This window comes from Anomaloglossus baeobatrachus, chromosome 4 (assembly GCF_048569485.1).
Source record: "Anomaloglossus baeobatrachus isolate aAnoBae1 chromosome 4, aAnoBae1.hap1, whole genome shotgun sequence".
Taxonomy (NCBI): Eukaryota; Metazoa; Chordata; class Amphibia; order Anura; family Aromobatidae; genus Anomaloglossus; species Anomaloglossus baeobatrachus.
This window is the reverse complement of record NC_134356.1, coordinates 485,818,045-485,840,668: the sequence shown is the minus strand read 5'-3', so window position 1 is coordinate 485,840,668 and position 22,624 is coordinate 485,818,045. Positions and strand designations below refer to the sequence as shown.

Genomic DNA, 22,624 nt, shown 5'->3' with positions numbered 1-22,624 from the left:
TTGGGGTACTCTCATTCGACTTATCCCCACTATCTTGAAACTAGTCCACAAGCTCCAAAGCACCTGTGTCTCCGTTCACTCTTCTTCTTAGTGCTGTTTGCTTTTGGGCCCCAATGACTGTCTAGTTGTACGACTTCCCTGAGCCCACCGGGGTGAGCCGCAGGCTCCAGACCTTTAAGAGGTTACCTCAGGGTTCTCTGACTGGCTCCTGACAGTAGTTCAAATCAGTGACCTCACCTCAGATGAACTAAGTTCACAGATCTGCATCTCCTGGCAGAAAACCACGTTTTTTGCCAAGAGATGCCGATTTGGTGTTGAATTTTTTTACACCATATTCGAACACAAAGTCTGCATCACCTGGCAAAAAAATTGCATCAAAGCACAATGCAATATTGATGCAATCTTTTTCCAGGAGATACAGATTTGGAGCAGGATAATGGTATATAAATTTTAGCATCAAATCTGTAACTCTTGGCAATAAAGGAACAAAAATGGTTTTGAAACTGTTTCGGTGTGGTTTTCTGACAGGAGATGCAAATGTGTTACTGAAATGTATGCATTAGATTTCTGGTACTCTCACTCGACCTATCCCCACTATCTTGGAACTAGTCCACAAGCTGCCGGGCACCTGTATCTCCGTTCCCCCACTTCTGGGCCCCAACAGCTGGCTAGTCATATGACTTCCTTGAGCCCACCAGGGTGAGCCGTAGGCTCTGGACCTTTAAGGAGTTACCTTAGGGATCTCTGACTGGCTCCTCACACCATGCCATGTCTTTACTCCTCAAACTCTTCTGCAGAGCTGACTCTCAGCTTTCTCTGTAACCAGGAAGTTCGTTTCTGATGAACACTAACTCCACCCCCAGTGAGCGGAACCTGACATTAACTGTTTCTACTACTAACAATTCTATCTACATAACATTCCTATGTTTTATATTACTTCTTATAAATGAAATCCTAAACCTTCCCCCTTATACTACATCCTACTTAACATTCTCCACTCAGCTATGTCTGACTATTACACATTAACACATTTACAGCGCAAACACATTACACTTTACATACCCATACACTTCACATTGTAGGGGGCACGACGACTTGTCTAAATGTATGTTTAACTCTGAAAAGCTGTGGTGTATCAGGAAAAAAACATAGTGTATATGGCGCCAGGGACCTAGCTGCAAGGGAGACTTGCAGTTGGGCGGGTCTCTGGTGGCTTCTCCCCATCCGCTGCCCTGTATTGACAGGTCTCTCCCTACAAGCGCATGCAGGGAAAGACCTGTCAATCACTGGCAGCAGGCAGGGAGGGAGGAGCCATGAGAAACCCACCTGCCTGACTAGTCTTCATAAGCACCATGTGTCATCTGTCAGGTTCCCTTTAAACTTTCAATTTGTTGTTAACCAGTCTGAGTGATTTAAACTTTAATTTTTATTCTCTAAGACATTCCTTTAATGTAACACAGTATTTTCATAGCGTCTCTCACTGGCATATAAATGAGGCTTAGTAATATAATAATGAACATTAGATCATAATTAAACAAACTCTTAAAAGTCACATTAAAACATGTTTTCAAATGACATTTAAATCTTTCACCTTCCAGACAGACCTGTACACCAGCAGAAGTCGTCACATAGATAGCCTATAGCATTTCTAAAATATAGAAGGAATACACAAATAGCAAAGCTTGATGTCAAGATGTATAATTGCACATTACTGTACGGAATGCTCTCAATCCTCAGGTGGTTCGAGCCTTTTGTTATTCAGTGGTTGGATGAAAATGAAGATGTTTCCATGGAATTTCTTCACGGAGCCCTGGGAAGAGATAAGAAAGATGGAGTAAGTCAATTTAATTTGTCTAGTAAAACATACTATTATTATTATTATTATTTATTTATAGAGCACCATTGATTCCATGGTGCTGTACATGAGAGGGAGTTACATACAGAGTACATCTACAAGTTACAATAGACAGACTAGTACAGAGGGAAGAGGGCCCTGCCCTTGCGGGCTTACATTCTAAAGGGTTTAGGGGAGGAGACAGTAGGTGGGGTGTAGGTAGGCCGGCAGCTCCGCACGGTGGTGGGGCGGCGGCTCCGCAGGGTGGTGGGGCGGCAGCTGAGCAGGGTGGTGGGGCGGCAGCTATTGGATCCACACCGATCCAATAGCAAGATACATTTCTCAGACTACGGCTCACTAATAATTTGTTAAATCAGTTTTTCCTACTTTATAAATATATATTTAAAAAATATTTTTAGAAAAAGTGAGCTTTTTTCTTGGCTACTAATCTGCTGAATTGTGTAATGTAAGAAACATTTTCTCAGATCTTTCCTTTGGTTTTCTTAGTTCCAGGCCACCTCAGAACATGCCTTGTTTTCCTGCTCGGTTGTTGACGTCTTCACACAATTAAATCAAAGCTTTGAGATTATCAAGAAACTGGAGTGCCCTAATCCGGAAGCGCTTTCTCATTTAATGAGGAGATTTGCAAAGGTAAACTTCCATGAGTTGTTGTTCTATGTGTATTGCACGTGATACAAAAGGGTTATTGGTCCCATCCTTCAAGCTGAGTTTATCGTTCACTGAGGGTACCTTCACACTTAGCGATGCAGCAGCGATCCGACCAGCGATCTGACCTGGTCAGGATCGCTGCTGCATCGCTACATGGTCGCTGGTGAGCTGTCAAACAGGCAGATCTCACCAGCGACCAGTGAACAGCCCCCAGCCAGCAGCGACGTGCAAGCGACGCTGCGCTTGCACGGAGCTGCCGTCTGGAAGCTGCGGAGACTGGTAACTAAGGTAAACATCGGGTATGGTTACCCGATGTTTACATTAGTTACCAGCGCACAGCTGTGTGTGCAGGGAGCAGGGAGCCGCGCACACTGAGCGCTGGCTCCTTGCTCTCCTACCATAGCTACAGTACACATCGGGTTAATTAACCCGATGTGTAATGCAGCTACATGTGCAGAGAGCAGGGAGCCGCGCACACTGCTTAGCGCTGGCTCCTTGCTCTCCTAGCTGCTGTACACATCGGGTTAATTAACCCGATGTGTACAGCAGCTACATGTGCAGAGAGCCGGAGCCGGCAGCACAGGCAGCGTGAGAGCTGCAGAGGCTGGTAACTAAGGTAAATATCGGGTAACCACCTTGGTTACCCGATGTTTATCTTGGATACAGCTTACCTCAGCTGTCAGACGCCGGCTCCTGCTCCCTGCTCGCTTCATTTGTCGCTCTCTTGCTGTCACACACAGCGATCTGTGTGTCACAGCAGGAGAGCGGCTTTGAAGAAAACGAACCAGGGCTGTGTGTAACGAGCAGCGATCTCGCAGCAGGGGCCAGATCGCTGCTCAGTGTCACACACAGCGAGATCGCTAATGAGGTCACTGCTGCGTCACAAAAAGCGTGACTCAGCAGCGATCTCGGCAGCGAGCTCGCTGTGTGTGAAGCACCCCTGATTCCTATGAGTAAGGACACATCTTGTTTTCCAAGACATCTACATACTGCAGTAAATAATACCAAAAGAGGAGGGGAGCCAGCACTTCCTAAGAATGGCATGCAACAATGAAAAAATAAAAAGTGTAATATTCACAAATTCATTCCTACTGTAACAATTCAATGAGATTTTTTGCAAATGATTGATCAATGATTTGAGCCCCCCTGCCCCGTCACTGCAAATCTCTATAGGGGGGTCCCTACACTATATTATAAATTATTATCATACCATACGGTCTCATATAATGAGCAGGACAATATAAGAACACCACTTACCTGAGACATGTCTGAACCGCTCCCTTTTTTGACAAACAAAGCGCAGGTCTTTCGGTCTCTCTCTCTCTGTCAGTCTCTCTCTGTCGATGTCGGTCTCTGTCTGTCGGTCGGTTGGTCTCGCTCTCTCTCTGTCGGTCGGCGGTCACTCGCTCTCGGTCGGTCAGTCTCTCCCTCACTCCCTCTCTCATACTCACTGATCACCAGCGCAAGACTGCACAGATCTCATACTGCTCCGGCAGCTTCTCATGCTTTTGAAAATGCCGACTGCTCATTATTCCATCTCATATTCACTGCTTCCCCCGCCCACCAGTGGCTGTGATTGGTTGCAGTCAGACAGCTATCACTCAGCACCGGTGGGTGGATCTATATCAGGCATTAAAAGAAATAAATAATTAAAAAAAAACGTGCGGTCTCCCAAATTTGATGCCAGCCAAGATAAAGCCACACGGCTGAGAGCTGGTATTCTCAGGATGGGGAGCCCCACGTTATGGGAAGCCCCCCAGCCTAAAAATATCAGTCAGCAGCCGCACGGAAATGCCGCAGCCATTAAATGCGACAGTCCCGGGACTCTACCCGACTCATCCCGATTGCCCTAGTTCGGTGGCAATTGGGGTAATAAGGAGTTAATGGCAGCACAGAGCTGCCACTAAGTCCTAGCTTAGGGATGGCAGGCGTCTATGAGACACCTCCTCATCACTAAACTGTAGTGAAAGTAAATAAACACAAACACCAAAAAATCCTTTATTTGAAATAAAAGGCAAAAAAACACCCTCTTTCACCACTTTATTAATCCCCAAACACCCTGCAGGTCCGGCGTAATCCACACGACGTCCCACGATGGTTTCAACTCTGCTACATCAGAAACTGAAACGGCCCTAGAGCACGACCGCTCTCTGTGAACTCCACAGAGCAACTGAAGTGAGTCATGCTGTCAGCGGTGACGTCACTCAGGTTAACTGCCACAGCTAGATCCTCCAACTGTCTCAGGTGGAGGACTTCAGCTGTTTTCGCGGGTAACCTGAGTGACGGCACCACTGATCGTGCGGCTCACTGCAGTCACTCAGGTGATTTGAGTTCACAGTTGAGTCCTTCACTTGTGATCGTAAATCAGGCTGCGACACAGAGAGCTGTGCGATGACAGTGAACTCGGTGAAGATCTGACTCCACTGCTGTGGACTACTGTGTCCTGGCACTGACCTCAGAGGTTCATCTAAGTTCATGACAGCACACAGAGACAGAGCCGCGGGATGACAATGAAGTCGGCTGAAGTTCATCCGAGTTCATTCTCATCGCTCGTCTCTGCCTGCTGTCAGTGAGCATGTAGCAGAGCTGAATTGCCATGGGATCGCACTGTCAAAAATGCATCCAAAACGCATGTAAAATGCATGCAAAATGCAGCCAAAGCGCAGGCGTTTTGGATGCATTTTTTTGGTCAAACGCAGTGTTTTAAATTGTATGCTGGATTTCTTCAAAAACTTAGACAACCCCTTTAATACTCCCAATATAAATAAAAACATAGTAACCCTTAACTTGTGAGAGGGCATGATACTTTATTAACATAGCCATTTATAATGTAATTTTACAAGTTACGGATTGTTACATGTTTACATGAACAGAACTAATAATAGAACAAGAATACATCTTCAGAACCGCCAGCAGTACAGAAACACAGCATCATAACCCTCATCAATACAGAAATGTTTCACCGGAACCAATATCAGAACATTGGTACATCAATTGAAATGTCAGATTAGAGTAGACGCATATACATTTGTACATTTGTGTCACATGAACCAACAACTTCCAGTATGTCCTTAACAATGGTAAGGAGATACTGGGAGCTGTTATCAGCCATCATCAGACAGCAGACCATACATGAACCTCAGTACTGAGGAGAATTATTCAGTATCACAAATAAACATTTACATTGAAGTACCTTATACATGACGTTGTCTCTGATCAAAGTTGTTCTCTTTATTTTCTTCATCTTGTCCAGGTGCCATGATGACTTTTCAAATTAATAACTCGTCTCTGCAGAGTTCTATCTTCTCCGGTCTTCTGCAGCGCATCCCGACACAGTGCCCTTAAGAACAGCACAATGATTAAAATATCTGCTGTGTACTGTGCCCTTGAATAAATAATTGCCCCTCACTGTGCCCCCCTCATCACACTCCCCTCCTTTGCATACTGTCCCTTCCTGGCTATGCTCTTGCACTGTCCCCCCCCCCCCCACAGCTATTCCCTTTCTATATCACTCTCTTCCCACACACACCATCCAGTTTATATTCTGTGCTCCCACACACTTTTCTCCCCCAGACTGTCTCCTTAAACTATTCACCTTTAAAACGTTCCTTGCACATTTCCACCTCCCCCATGCTGTCTCCTCTCATATTCTCTCCACTAATCATAGAGTTTCCCCATTATGTAGCACCAATCTTCCTCTCTTTATTCTGTGTCAGCAGCCATTCCCCTTGCTCTCCAAACTATGTCCTCAAATAACCACCCCAATTACAATAAATCTTAAGTGTCTTCAGCTCCACTGGAGCACTTGCCACGAATGATGTGTACGTCTCTGCAGCACTAGCGAGTGACATCAGCAGCATAATCAGACTTGAGGACAATTGATCACTGGGAGCCGATATGCTGCACATTTTCTTAGTCAGGTGTCAGCTTGACAGCCAACTCCCATGATAGGGGGTGGCAAAATTCACCTGCCGGGTATACACCTAAGACTGCCGCATTAGGCGTTCCAACGGTGCTCACCTGCCAGCTGCAATTCCCCTGCCGCCCCCCGGATACGCCACTGCCTTTGCCCATGTTCACCCAGCTCTTTAAACAGTGATACTGTTACCGTTGCTGTGTTGATATGTCAGCTTGACACTAGTGTAATATTCATGAATGATATTGGTCCTTCTAGCTGACATTAATCTGCTGTCTCTGTGCACTGACAATATGGCTGATTCGTGCACCATGTACCCTGTATTTAGTTAACATACAATTAGCTCCTAGCTTTTTTGTTTTTAGCGCATTATAGTTAGCAATGCCAGCTCATGGACAAATTTTTCTCTTAGAAATATTTCAGTATTCTCATTTTTTTTTTCACTGTGACATAATATTCTAATTATAGTACCTGGTATGAAGCATATTATGGCCCATGATCTTCTTTTTGCGGGGTCAGGGTAGTATTTTTAATCCAGTTTAAATAAATTATTTTTTTATTACATTTATTTATTAGATGTATCTTACTATTCTCTCTTAGGCCTTTGGTCTATGATTTCACTTATGTTGCTTAGTGAATCAGCACAGGAAGAACGGCTCTCCAAAAATCACTTTTATAATTGACAACTGTGCTGCACCATTATTATTATTGTTTATTATAATAGTGCCATTTATTCCATGGTGCTTTACAAGTTAAAAGGGTATACATAATAATAACAAGTATAATATATAATAATCCTGTACAATGCAAAACACACACTGGTATAGGAGGAGAGAGGACCCTGCCCACGAGGGCTTACAGTCTACAGGGAATGGGTGAGGATACTGTAGTTGTAGGCAGAGCTGGTCATGCAGCGGTATAGTGGAATGAGGGTTACTGCAGGTTGTAGGCTTGTCGAAAGAGGTGGGTCTTTAGGTTCCTTTTGATGGTTTCAATGGTAAGTGAGAGTCTGATATGTTGTGGTACAGAGTTCCAGAGTATGGGGGAGGCACGGGAGAAATCTTGTATGCGATTGTGAGAAGAGGAGATAAGAGGGGAGTAGAGAAGGAGAACTTGTGAGGATCAGAGGTTGCGTGCAGGTAGGTACCATGAGACTAGGTCACAGATGCATGGAGGAGACAGGTTATGGATGGTGTTGTATGTCATGATTAGGGTTTTAAACTGGAGTCTTTGGGCAATGAGAAGCTAGTGAAGGTATTGGCAGAGTGGAGAGGACAGGGAATAGCAAGGGTAGAGGTGTATTAATCGGGTAGCAGAGTTTAGGATAGATTGGAGGGGTGTAAGAGTTTTAGAAGTGAGGCCACAGAACAAGAGGTTGCGGTAGTCGAGGGGGGACATCATGTGGGCATGCACTAGTGTGTTTCAGTAGACGAGGCGGGAGATGATATGGGCATGTACTAGTGTTTTTGCAGATTCTTGGTTAAGGAATGTATAAATCTGGGAAATATTGTTTAGTTGCAGTCGGCAGAAGGTGAAGGGACCTTGGATGTGTGGCTTGAAGGATAGAGCAGAGTTGAAGGTTAACCTGAGGCAACGAGACTGGGAAGAGTGATTAGCCATTGACTTTAATGGATAGGTTTGTTGGGGGGCGATGAATGAGGAGGAGGAAACATAATGAGTTCAATTTTGTCCATGCTAAGTTTTAGCAGTCAAGCAGAAAAAATGGATGAAATAGCATACATACATTGTGGGATTCTAGTTAGTAAGCAGGCGATCTCAGGTCCGGAGAGGTAGATCTGTGTATGAGTAGCGTAGAGATAATACTAGAAGCCATGGGACTGTATGAGTGGTTTTCATCTCTCTCACCCCCTTTGCCCCAGTAACAAGCATGGTGGAGGAGTTGGTTTTCTCCTGTCAGAAAAATGCTCCTTTACCCCAATTTCACTGCCACCCTCCATTATTCTCCCCTCTTTTGAGGTGTACTCTGTCCACATCTACCCCTCCAACTTTCAACTGGATGTCATTTACGGTCCCCCAGGGCAAGCCACCACGTTTTTTGACCACTTCACCACCTGGTTACTACATTTTCATCCCACTGACATCCCCACCATCTGACACTATTCTTACTACCTGCTCCACTTACAACTTAAGGAAGCCCTTCTGTTTAATTTTTACTACTTAAACCTGTATAAATGTTAGTGTAGTTTAGTGTAAAGGCGTAAAGGCCGCTTTACATGCAACGACATCGCTAACGAGATGTCGTTGGGGTCACGGAATCCGCAAACGACAGTTACCAATCAAAATTACTTACCTGATCGTTGATGCGTCGTTCCTTTCCCGATTATCATTGCTGTTGCAGGACTCAGGTTGTTCGTCGTTCCTGCGGCAGCACACATCGCTACGTGTGACACCGCAGGAACGAGGAACATCACTTTACCAGCAGCCGCCCGCAATGAGGAATGAAGAAGGTGGGCAGGATGTTCGTCCCACTTATCTCCGCCCCTCCGCTTCTATTGGGCGGCTGCTTAGTGACACCGCTGTGACGCCGCACAAACCGCCCCCTTAGAAAGGATGTCACTAGGCAGCTAAGTATGTGTGATGGGTGTAAGCGATGTTGTGTGCCACGGGCAGCGATTTGCCTGTGACGCACAACCGACGGGGGCGGGTATGCTCTCTAGCGATATCGATAGCGATATCGCTGCATGTAAAGTGCCCTTAAGTGTATAGATATACTCTCTGATCACCATCTACATTAGTGTTCAACACGTTCCGCTCCTCTTCTAAGTCATGTGAAGGAGATTCAGACTCTCTGGGTCATTCTACACTCTGCCTGACCCAGAAGTGGTTTTACAACATAAGCCTACGGAGCATCAGTGTAACGTCCGGTTTCTTTATCGCACCCATAGAATTGGCTAGTCTCACCATTTTATGAGACCATACGCAGCATGCTGCAATTTTTTTATGCAGGCTGATTACAGCTGAGGAAAAAAATGTAGACCAGCACTGTTATTGATTAACATTGGTGCGAGTGCAATCCGATTTCTTTTATAGCATTGTACTTGGCATACTTATACTCAAATGGGAGGAACCCTAAAAGAAACTTCGGGCTCACACATAGAGCTCAATGTTATCCAGATAGTCTGAAGTGCTCTCACATGACTCAGAAGAGAAGCGGAATGGTGCTGGAAACCACAGAAGATGCCGATCGGTGAGTATAGCTATACACATACACTACACTACACTAACATTCACATAGATTAAGTGAATAATATAATTAATAGAAGTGCTTCTTTAATATATTTTGCAAATCATTGACAAAAAAGTTTTGAAATATTACAAATATTTTTAAACAAATGTTTGTTTTTTAATATGCAATAAAAAGCTAAATTTATATTCCATCTATATAGTATTCACGCTGCTGTTGTAAAAGTAAAAAAATAATGCACAGGGGAGAACAATCTCTTGCATATAGACTTTATGAAAATCCAATGACTGAAAATAAAGAGAATTAGGCATACGAGGTACGGTATTTTACCTGACTATATGGCTAACAATATCCATATAGTCATAAAAATCCACTACTAGATGAGCGATGCTCCATAAATACAGCCTATGAAGACAACTGACTACCAATAGGGTATATAAGGCTCTATATTAAGGCTTTATTACTATGCAATATTGTTTTTCTAATGCTTTGTTCTCTTTTACCTCTAATTTTAATACTTACATTACTCTTACTATATCTGTGGGCTGTAACAGCCTAGAATTGTAGAAAGCCATGCAAAGACACAAAGAATATATATACTGTAAATAAGTAAAAGGAGTGTACACATACATTAATAGCATTGGCTTAACAGTCCATTATGCTATCAATTCATTAATTGGATATGTGATTTTAAATCAGTTGGCTATACTATTAATACATGATTGGTCCACGGGGAGCCCTGCCAATCAGGAGAATAAAGGGCTCATCCCATTTTACCTTCTAATGAAAACACTGCTACTCATGGGCTAGCACTATGTTATGGATTCACTCTATCGCAATGAATAGCCATAAGAGATTGATGAGATTGAATCAATAGCTATCAATCTTTAAGAGGGCAATACCGCTTTCCATCCATAAACCCTAGTGTTTCATGGTAATGGACTGTAGCTCCAGTCCTATGTCATATACTGCACTGTCCTTCTCTGCCCTGTGCGATTTCATTGTATCCCAATGTTGTATAGGTACTGAGTGATACTGTTTTTTTTATTTTCAAATTTAGATTTTATTTTTTCATCGCCCGGTTGATTTGATTGCATGCCAATGTAGACTGGAAGCTGTGAGTGGTTAGCAAATAACAGTCCACAACGTACATGCTGTTATTCTATTGCAATTATATTTGCTTTCATTTTAGACTATCAACAAAGTGCTTCTTCAGTACGCTGCAATTATATCCAATGATTTCGCCTTGTACTGCGGCAAAGAAAATGTGGTAAGTACAAAGCGCTGCAGTTTGTTGTGTTTATTAACAAATCTAAAAAGGATGTATAATCTGGGATTTGTATTCAAATAATATAAAATAACCCTCGTAACCCAGTCCTGACTTCACCTTTTGAGATGCTTTGGTGAACATGGCAGTGTACAAATAGGTGATAGAGATGCCATGTTATGCTACTATTGCCATGTCACAATGAGTGCAATTACAATTACAGATGTAGTTGTTACACTACACGCAATATTACAGTAGCTGTAGACAGAAGTCAGGAGGATTTGTATGAAGCAAGCTCACACCTTAGTAGAGCCCTCACTGGTAATGTCTGTTATTGGCTCTAGCTCACACACTGACAGTAAAACCCTTTAGATGCTATTTTAAACAACAACATCCATTGCCTCTAAATGGTTAACCATGGAGCATAGGGTTCTGTCCTCCTATTGGACCCTGCATGGCAATTATGTGAACCTGATGGCTGCTGTGGGACCATAGAGGTATATTTAGTTGGTGCATGCCTTTCCTATAAAGCCACAGGATTTCTATGTATGTTTCGGCTCAGTATATTAGATTGCAGAAGATACATGACAATACATATACAGTGTGTCAACCCATACCCTTAATAACAGGGTCGGTACCGCAGGACTGGCGCATAGCAAATGTGGTGCCGATATTCAAAAAGGGGACAAAAACTGAGCCGGGAAATTATAGGCCGGTAAGTTTAACCTCTACGGTTGGTAAAATCCTTGAGGGGTTCTTGAGAGATGCTATACTGGAGTATCTCAAGAAAAATAACCTTATGACAGAGTATCAACATGGGTTTATGAGGGATCGATCCTGTCAAACTAATTTGATCAGCTTCTATGAAGAGGTAAGTTCAAGCCTGGACCAGGGAAATGCAGTGGATGTTGTGTATATGGACTTTTCAAAAGCTTTTGATACGGTGCCACACAAAAGGTTGGTACATAAAATGAGAATAATGGGGATAGGGGAAAATATGTGTAACTGGGTTAAAAACTTGCTCAGTGATAGGAAACAAAGGGTGGTTATTAATGGTACGTACTCGGACTCGGTGTCAGTTCATAGTGGGGTACCACAGGGGTCAGTATTGGGCCCGCTTCTTTTCAACATATTTATAAATGACCTTGTTGGGGGCATGCGGAGTAGAATTTCAATATTTGCAGATGATACTAAACTCTGCAGGGTAATCAATACAGAGGAGGATAATTTTATATTACAGGGAGATTTATGTAAAATGGAGGATTGGGCTGAGAAGTGGCAATTGAAGTTTAATGTAGATAAATGTAAGGTCATGCACTTGGGTAGAGGAAATAACATTTATGATTATGTACTTAATTGTAGAACACTGGGTAAAACAGACACAGAAAAAGACTTGGGTGTATGGGTGGATGGTAAACTTCACTTTAGTGGACAGTGTCAGGCAACTGCTGCCAGGGCTAATAAAATAATGGGATGTATTAAAAGAGGTATAAGTGTTCATGAAAAAAATATAGTTCTACCTCTGTACAAGTCACTAGTGCGACCGCACTTAGAATACTGTGTACAATTCTGGTCACCGATATATAAGAAGGACATAGCTGAACTGGAGAGGGTGCAGAGAAGAGCGACCAAGATTATTAGAGGAATGGGTGGGCTGCAATACCAAGACAGGTTATTAAACTTGGGGTTATTTAGTTTGGAAAAATGAAGGCTTAGGGTGGATCTAATCCCAATGTATAAATATATGAGGGGACAGTACAGAGACCTTTCCAAAGATCTTTTTACACCTAGGCCTGCGATTGGAACACGGGGGCATCCGATACGTCTTGAGGAAAGAAGGTTTAATCATAATCACAGACGAGGATTCTTTACTGTACGAGCAGTGAGACTATGGAACTCTCTGCCGCATGATGTTGTAATGAGTGATTCACTACTAACATTTAAGCAGAGCCTGGACGCCTTTCTTGAAAAATGTAATATTACCAGTTATGTATATTAGATTTTATGACAGGGTGTTGATCCTGGGAACTAGTCTGATTGCCGGATGTGGAGTCATGAAGGAAATTTTTTCCCCATTGGAACTTGTTTGCCACATTGGGGTTTTTTTGCCTTCCTCTGGATCAACATGTTAGGCTACGGGTTGAACTAGATGGACTTTGAGTCTCCCTTCAACCTTAAAAACTATGATACTATGATACTATCATATCCTGTCCACCGCCATTAACTTGATAACGGCGGCAGCTATAGGAATAGAAGTGGTGTCTAGGTATAGTAAAATAGCCATGCGCTATGCAATGAACCCACCTATAGCGCCATCTGGTGGAAAACAACGGAGTTAGGATTTTTATCTCGAAAACTGAATGAGATAGAGAAAAAAAGTGAATTACAAAGTTGTAGAGCATCATCAATTCAATACGATACCTTGCATACAGAAATGCTATGATAAGAACATTAAGAACGTGTAAAACTCACAACGCTGCGGACGTGAAGCGATACCTAATGGAGACCTTCCTACAAGTCATTGGGTATGGTGGCTGTGTGGAGTGGCCTTCACACTCACCTGACCTGACCCCATTGGACTTCTTTCTGTGTGGTCACATCAAACAGCAGGTGTATGCGACCCCTCCACCAACATTGCAGGATCTACAAAGACGTATTACAGATGCTTGTGCAAACGTGTCACCTACCATATTCCACAACATGCAGCAAGATACAGTATGCTGTCTAGAGTCCAGATGTGCATTGCAGCTGACGCCGGCCACTTTGAACATCAAAGTTAAATGAGTGCCATATGCGTGACCAGCATTCAGTGTTTTTGAGGGGGTCATGGGTTTCATATCATAGCATTTCTGTATGCAAGGTGTCAATTTGTATTGAATTGATGATGCCCTACAATTTTTTAATTCACTTATTTTCTCTATCTCTTTCCGTTTTCAAGATAAAAATGCTAACTCCGTTGTTTTCCATCAGGTGGCACTATGTGTGGTTTCATTGCGTAGTACCTTGCTACTTTACTATACCTAGACACCACTTCTATGCCTATAGCTGCCGCCGTTTTCAAGTTAATGGCGGTGGACAGGATATGGGTGGACACACTGTATAAAGATATACGGTGCTGTATTTTTGGTTCAATATGTTAACCTAAACGAAGTATAAAAGTTATTCTTCTCTTTCTGGCACTTTTCTCATCCTACCCTTCTTCTAATGCTCCATCCAATTTTTTTATTATATTGTGTAGGACCTGGGCTAAAGCCCTGCAAATTAAATACAGCTATTGTTGAATACCCTTTTGAAAGAAAAGTAGAACGTCATGTTTGATTGACATATGCAAGTTCCCCTTCTCTTCTGCTGCAGGAGTTTGTACTCTGAATTTCTGGTGGTGGTGGTGGGAGCAGATTATTTCACATTACAGCTTCTAGTTAAGGTTCTTGTGAAAAAAAGGACAAGTTACATTAAATGTCAGTTAATCAGCGATTGAAACGAGAGCTCTAATTAGTTAAGAAAGAACTTTTGCAAAAGTTATTCTGCGTTATAAGAGTACACCATCCACATTGCAGAACAGCTTTAAAAAGGCCTAAAGGACATAAGTTTCTCCAGCACCTTTCTCTGTAAGCTACTGTAAAAATAGCCCACAAACTGTCTGTAGTTAATTACTACACACTCAAACATATAAGACTGTTTTTAGAAACTGAGATACTTCTGTTTCAAAAGGTGTGATCAGTGTCTTTCACAGTTTTTGTTGCAGATTATATATTAGGATGGAAGACAGAGTTTAGGATTAAAGAGATCCTATTTATCATCTCCAGGGAACATTCATAAAATGCAACCAAAATATAAAAAAAACAAATTGGAAAAAAGGTTAAAAAAATGTTCTGTTTAATGATAAAAGCTCTGGCCTTTTAAGTGGAGTAAAGTTGGCTGAGGTTGGGCTTTACACTGTCTTATTATTTTGACAGCTCTGTGAGACTTTCTGCTTCTACCCTGTGAGATACCACTATGGGGGAAGACTGAGAGTGCTGTCTATGCTCTTATAAACCCGTCATAATTTTCCATATTTCTGCATAAATTTGATCTAAAACTTCATAAGATTGTCACACAATTTCTAAAAACAGATAAAGAGGAGAAAATTAAACAAATGAATAAAAAAATACTAACCTGTATTTTTTTTTATTAAAGAAAGTGATCAAATACCACTTCTATGAATGCAAAAAGTGTTTAAACCTTAAGGATTAGCAGATAATTTGAAGGTGAAATAGGAGAATGACGTTTTTAATCAACGGGGTGACACTAAGGGGTACTTTGCATGTTGCGACATCGCATGTTGCTACTGCGATATCGTCGGGGTCAAATCGAAAGTGACGCACATCCGGCGCCGGTAACGACGTCGCAACGTGTAAAGCCTAGATGCGCCGATAAACGATCGCAAAAGCGTCCAAAATCGGTGATCTGTGTAGTGTCGGTCATTTTCATAATGTCATATCAATAGGAGATACAATGTTGTTCCGCGTTCCTGTGGCAGCACACATCGCTGTGTGTGAAGCCACAGGAGTGAGGAACATCTCCTTACCTGCCTCCACCGGCTATGTGGAAGGAAGGAGGTGGGCGGGATATTTACGTCCCGCTCATCTCTGCCCCTCCGCTTCTATTGGCTGCCTGCCGTGTGACGTCGCTGTGATGCCGCACGACCTGCCCCCTTAGGAAGGAGGCGGGTCGCTAGCCAGAGCGACGTCGCAGGGCAGGTAAGTGCGTGTGAAGCTGCCGTAGCAATAATGTTCGCTACGGAAGCTATCACAAGATATCGCATGTGCGACGGGGGCGGGTACTATCGCGCTCGGCATCGCTAGCCAATGCTAGCGATGTCGCAGCGTGCAAAGTACCCCTAAGTTGTGAGTGGACAACCTCTTTTATATAAAGAACAGGATCTATCAAAGTCTAATCTTCACAATACGTGTTGGTGAAAGTGAAAGTGTATCTTGTGTGAGACTGTGACCGGGGTTATCTATGACGGCCGGTATGTCTCGCCCCGGTTGTGCTCACTCCATGATAGAAAGTAACTCCACTCCAGGGTTAATGCTGTTTCCCTACAGGCTGAAGGAAGGGTTAAAAGGAAACAGGAACAAGGGCGGGGGTGCCGGGTGTGAGGGAGTGAACACAACTCCCTGAGTTCTCTGCCGGAGAGGCACATGTGTACTGTTGTGGACTTTTGTTTGGATATTAAACCGTGTGCTGTGACCCTTGGTGCCTGGATCCCGTGTCTTCTGCTGCACAGCCGACCACGCTACCTCACATATGGTGGAGAATCGGCTGGCATGCCAGCCCGGTGAGGTGTAGCTTCCATTTCTGGTGACCCGGTAGCACATGTCCTGGATTCAAGCGGCTATACTACAGCCCAAACCTGGCGACGCCATGGAGGAAATACTAAAGCAGCAGCAACAGATCAATGCACACCTGCTCCGGTCGTTGGATCATCAGCAGCACTCTTTGAAATTGCAGGAACAAAGACACCAAGAACAGATGGTACTCCTGGCCAAGTCGATCCGTGCCGGACCGGCAGCAACAACCCCGGGACCGGGTGACGACAGCAGCGTCCGGAAAGCAGTGAGACAAGCGTTGCAAAAGATGACCCCGGGAGATGATGTGGAAGCGTTCCTGGCGGTGTTTGAGCGGGTGGCCGAGCGGGAAAAGCTGCTGACCCCCCAGTGGGCTGAGGTACTGTCGCCCTATCTGACGGGGGAGCCCCAAAAAGCGTACCTGGATCTCTGTACCAAGGACGCCTTAGAATATGCGACCCTGAAAGCCGAAATACTTGCTCGTATGGGGGTGAATACCTATGTACGGGCTCAGCGGGTAAATCAGTGGTTCTATGAGGAAGCCAAACCCGTACGCTCCCAGGCCTATGACTTGTTGCATCTCGTAAAGAAGTGGTTGCAGCCTGACACTCTGAGCCCGGCGCAAATGGTGGAAAGGGTAGTAGTTGATCGTTTTGTGCGCACTTTACCCGTCACCATTCAACGGTGGGTAGGACAGGGCGACCCAAGTACCCTGGACCAATTAGTGGGCCTGGTAGAGCGGCATGTGGCTGCACAGGACTTGATACGGGACACTGAGACTTTGAGTACCGCTCGTCGGTCCGGCCCCTCCAAGCCTAGGGCCAAGGACCCACCGCTGACACCGGGGCAGGAGTCCGCTACCGTCCCGTCTGAGGCCGCGCCCTCCGTCCCTGAGGTCCGGAAGGCTATATACCCTAAACGACAACTCGTCAAGGGGGTTTCCTTCCCTATTAGATGTTGGCGGTGCCAGCGGGTGGGACATCTGGAAGCCCAGTGTCCACTCACCACGGAGCCCATGGATTGTGGGGTTACCCGGCGGGGTTCAATGTATGCTCAGGTGGTGTGTACCGCTGACCTGGTCTCCCCAGAGACTGAGCCCCACTTGTGACAAATACAGGTGAATGGATGTCCGGTTACAGGCTTGTTGGATTCCGGAAGCTTAGTGACCCTTGTGCGATCAACCTTGAGGGCTAAAGTAAAGGCCACAGGACGTACCGTGGGGGTGGTTTGCATAGATGTGGACCGCCAATACTATCCCACGGGGATTGTCACCATCACAGCACCTTGCGGTCAGGTGCAACATGAGGTGGCACTTAATAACACTCGTGATGACGTGATGTGATCCTAGGAAGGGATCTGCCCTATTTTTGGACTTTATGGAAGGGGCCTCCTAAGTCCCCTCAGATATTGGTCAGTCCGGGACCTGAGCCCTACAATCCTGAATCCGGGACGCCTGCCGTAGGGGTCCCCATGATAGGGACAGAATGTGAACCCGATAGGTCGCCCCTAGAGGTATTGGCAGGAGAGGCTGGGACGGTCGAGCCCATTCCGGAGTTGGAGGCGTCCCCGGATACGTTTGGGACAGCCCAACTCCAGGACCCTTCATTAATACATGCCCGGAGTCGGGTGACAGTAGTTGACGGGGTGGCACAGCTGCCCGGTGCCCAGGTAAGGTACCCCCATTTTGCTCTTAAGCAGGATTTACTCTACCGGGTAGATGAAATACGGGGCGTGGGGGTAGAGCAGTTGGTGGTGCCCCAGCCGTATCGCCGGCGGGTCCTCGACTTGGCTCATAAACACCTGATGAGTGGCCACCTAGGGGTCAAGAAAACGCAGGAGCGAATATTGCAAAGGTTCTATTGGCCCGGGGTCTTTGGGGAGGTAAAACGGTTCTGCGAAACCTGCCCGGAGTGTCAGCTTACCGCACCCCTGGCTCACTTTCGCAGTCCGTTGGTACCGTTACCCATTATAGAAGTCCCTTTTGAACGGATAGGGATGGATCTGGTGGGGCCCCTCGTAAAGTCCGCTCGAGGGCACCAACACATCCTAGTGATCGTTGACTATGCCACCCGGTATCCAGAGGCGATACCTCTCAGACATACTGCGGCGAAGCTTATAGCTCGGGAGTTGTTTGCTGTGTTCTGCCGGGTGGGATTGCCCAAGGAGATCCTTACGGATCAGGGGACCCCATTCATGTCTAAAGTAACCAAAGAGCTATGCCGGCTACTCCAGATCAAGCAGTTGCGTACGTCTGTGTATCATCCTCAGACGGATGGGTTAGTAGAACGATTCAATAAAACCCTGAAAACCATGCTCAAAAGGGTGATCTCCAAAGATGGGAAAGACTGGGATATGATGCTTCCCTATTTGATGTTTGCCATACGAGAGGTGCCACAGGCATCCACTGGGTTTTCGCCTTTTGAATTGTTATACGGGCGACATCCCCGGGGATTGTTGGACCTGGCAAAGGAAACATGGGAGCAAGAGCCCACCCCCCATAAAAGTGTGATTGAACACATTTTAGGAATGCAGAACCGCATAAGCGCGGTCATGCCAATTGTGAAGGAGCATTTACAGGAGGCTCAGGCCGCGCAAAGCGGCCGCTACAATAGACAAGCCACCGTGCGGACCTTTCAACCCGGGGATCGGGTGTTGGTTTTAATCCCCACGGCGGAGAGTAAATTCCTGGCTCAGTGGCAAGGCCCCTACGAGATAAAGGAAAGAGTCGGGGTGGTCAACTATAAAGTATTGCAGCCCGGTAGGCGGAAACCCGAACAAATATACCATATCAACCTATTAAAACCTTGGCAGGAACGGGAAAGCCTGATGGTTGTTTTCTCCCCATCTCCCTCCTCTTCGGGTCGTTCACATCCGGCTCCAACGACCTCCGGGGAGGACGAACCGGAAGTAAGGATTGGAGAAGCCCTCACCAAGACACAGAGGCGAGAGGCCAGACGGCTGGTTCAGCAGAACCCCGATGTCTTCTCCGAGCTGCCTGGTAGGACCAGTCTGATATGACATGACATTGTCACCGAGCCTCACCTGAAGGTACGCCTGAAGTCATACCGGGTGCCGGAGGCTCGAAGACAAGCCATATCAGAGGAAGTGAAGACAATGCTACGCCTGGGGGTCATCGAAAAATCCCGGAGTGAATGGGCTAGTCCCATTGTCCTAATACCAAAACCCGATGGCTCCTTAAGGTTCTGCAATGACTTTAGGAGATTGAACGAAATATCCAAGTTCGATCTCTACCCCATGCCCCGGGTGGATGAGCTGATTGATAGGCTGGGACAGGCGCGATACTTCACCACGCTCGACCTGACCAAGGGGTACTGGCAGGTGCCACTGACGGAGTCCGCCAAGGAGAAAACCGCTTTTGTTACGCCGGAGGGTCTCTTCCACTATGTTGTCTTGCCTTTTGGGTTACATGGCGCTCCGGCCACGTTCCAGAGGTTGATGGACTTGGTGCTGGAACCCCACCAGGCATATGCATCAGCGTACCTTGATGACATCATTATTTACAGCTCCGAGTGGAAGACCCACTTGGAACAGGTACAAGCGGTGGTGAACGCGCTCCGAACAGCCGAATTGACAGCCAATCCCAAGAAATGTGCGTTGGGGCTCACGGAAGCCCGCTACTTGGGCTACGTAATAGGCCAAGGAGTGATTAAGCCTCAAATTAACAAAGTTGAGGTGATCCAGAAGTGGCCTAGACCCCTGACCACGAAGCAGGTTAGGGCCTTCCTGGGTATCGTGGGGTACTACAGGAGGTTTGTAAAAGATTTTGCGGGACTATCAGCCCCCTTGACGAACCTTCTCAAAGGCAAGAAGTCCGTCATGGTGCGCTGGACTCCGCAGGCCGAGGACTCCTTCCGGGCCCTGAAGTGGGTCCTGTGCGGACAGCCCATTCTTGTCAACCCTGATTTCCGGAAGGAGTTCATAGTACAGACTGACGCCTCGGAGGTCGGCCTGGGTGCAGTGCTGTCTCAGGTAGTTCAGGGGGAGGAACACCCCGTCACCTTCTTAAGTAGGAAGCTCACCCCTCCCGAGCGGAATTATAGCGTAGTGGAGAAGGAGTGCCTGGTGATCATGTGGGCCTTGGAGTCCCTACGCTATTACCTGCTGGGACGGCAGTTTCACTTGGTGACGGATCACTCTCCGCTGGTCTGGATGAGGTCCGCCAAGGAACGGAATGCCCGGGTTACCCGGTGGTTCCTTTCTCTGCAGAACTTCCGGTTTACGGTTGAACACCGGGTCGGTAGGTTGCAGGGCAACGCCGATGCCTTGTCCCGCGGCCCGTGTTTGAAGGCGGGAGTTCAACCCCGCACGCTTGAACTGAGGGGGGGGTATGTGAGACTGTGACCGGGGTTATCTATGACGGCCGGTATGTCTCGCCCCGGTTGTGCTCACTCCATGATAGAAAGTAACTCCACTCCAGGGTTAATGTTGTTTCCCTACAGGCTTAAGGAAGGGTTAAAAGGAAACAGGAACGAGGGCAGGTGTGCCGGGTGTGGGGGAGTGATCACAACTCCCTGAGTTCTCTGCCGGAGAGGCACATGTGTACTGTTGTGGACTTTTGTTTGGATATTAAACCGTGTGCTGTGACCCTTGGTGCCTGGATCCCGTGTCTTCTGCTGCGCAGCCGACCACGCTACCTCACACTTGGCACAAACAAAGGAGATTTTTGAAGACCTTAGAAGAAGTTTATTTGTTGCTCATCAGGCTGGAAAAGGTACAATATCGATTGTAAAAAACTTGAACTTCCATGACCATTATTACTCTTCCCAAGAGTGGTTGAGTAGCAAAGAGCAAAGGCAAGGTGTATAATAGTCTGCAAGATCACAAAGGAATCCAATGTAACTTCTAAGCAAATAAAGGCTTCTCTCACAGTAGCTAATGTTAATTTTCATGAATCCACCATTAGGAGGACACTGAATAGCAATCACCTCTAGAAGCCAAAAGGTTATTGAAACAATGTTTTGTGGATGGATGAAGATACACTTTTTGGTTTAAATGAGGATCATTATGTTTAGATAAAGAAATCACTGTACTACAGATTGAAAACCTCATATTATCGGTCAAACACTTTGGTGTTAGTACTACGGTTTGGGCCTTTGATTTATATCTTTGCTAGGATGGCTTGCTATCAGTGTTTGAACAATGGATTCTGAATTATACCACCAAATCCAAAAGGAAAATGTCTGGACATCTGTCCATGAGCCGAACCTCAATAGAACATGTCTCATGCAGCAAAACAACAATCCAAATCACACAAGTTGTTATATAATAGAATTGTTAAAGAAGAATAAAGGTAATGGTTCGAAATGACCAAGTCAAAGTCCTGACCTTAATCTTATAGACATGTCGTTGAAGGACAAGGAGCGAGCAGTTCATGGGAGAAAACCCACCAACATAAAAGAGTTGAAAATGTTTTGCAGGGAGGTAAAGGCAAAAATTTCTCCAAGCAATGTGGAAAAATTAATAATCACTGGAAACAATTTGAGTGATTATTGCTGCATGAGGTAATCACACCAGATACTGAAAGCAAAGGCTCAAATCCTTGCCACTCACAGACATGTAGTATTGGATCATTTTCCCGATTTAAATAAATAAATAAATAAATAAAAAATACAAAATCTAATATTTTTAACTCATTTGTTAGGTTGGGCTCTCTTTATCTCCATTTAGGACGCATGTGAAAATTAGAATGCAGTTTTAGGTACTTTTAGGCACTCTGCATATGTATGTATATATATATATATATATATATATACGTCGCCTTGAGGAATTACGGTGTCCTGCAAAATATTTTGCAGGAATCCATTATTTTCCCCATAGACTTCTATTAGTGATGGATTGTAAACAGATATCTAAAGCCTTTTTACTTCTGGCTTTTATTGTGTGATCTATGGTTCATTTAACCCTTTGATGAATATATCCTAGTATATCACATTCATTGGAATTTTATTGGTATACCCATTTTGGGAATAGATATCTGTGATGTGATACATATTTATAGTGAAACATAAATGTTTAGTATTGCTATCTGTTTGCAATCACCTTGCTGAGCTTTGTGGGGCTTGGGGACTTTTTTCATTACTTTTTCCTTGCATTTTACTGTTTTTAAATATATTTTCTTCTAATAAAATATTTTTATTAGTTAATTGTCTATATGGGTAAATTCCTTTTTTCGGTGTTTTTAGCGATGGATTGTGACTGATGGCCCTGCGTTGAATCCACTGCGTGACGATCAGTCGTTTACTGACTGACCGTCAGGCAGGAGCAACGCTGAATGTAACTTTTTTTGTGTGCGACGGATCGGTTTTTTTTGCTGTGAGCATGTGCACAGTAAAAAACCATGATCGACTAGCCGGCCCGGTGGCTGGCTACTGTGAAGGATCAG

General features: G+C 45.1%; 1 protein-coding gene across 1 annotated transcript in view; it reads left to right on the top strand.

Annotated features, from left to right (window-relative positions):
- The window catches only part of UNC13C (unc-13 homolog C), a 1,075,146-nt gene that overhangs the window by 771,978 nt on the left and 280,544 nt on the right, over nt 1-22,624 (top strand). Inside the window, exons 22-24 of the mRNA XM_075345771.1 lie at nt 1,738-1,834; nt 2,342-2,485; nt 10,817-10,894. Coding sequence (XP_075201886.1) covers nt 1,738-1,834; nt 2,342-2,485; nt 10,817-10,894 — 319 coding nt within the window. The remainder of the gene's footprint in view (nt 1-1,737; nt 1,835-2,341; nt 2,486-10,816; nt 10,895-22,624) is intronic.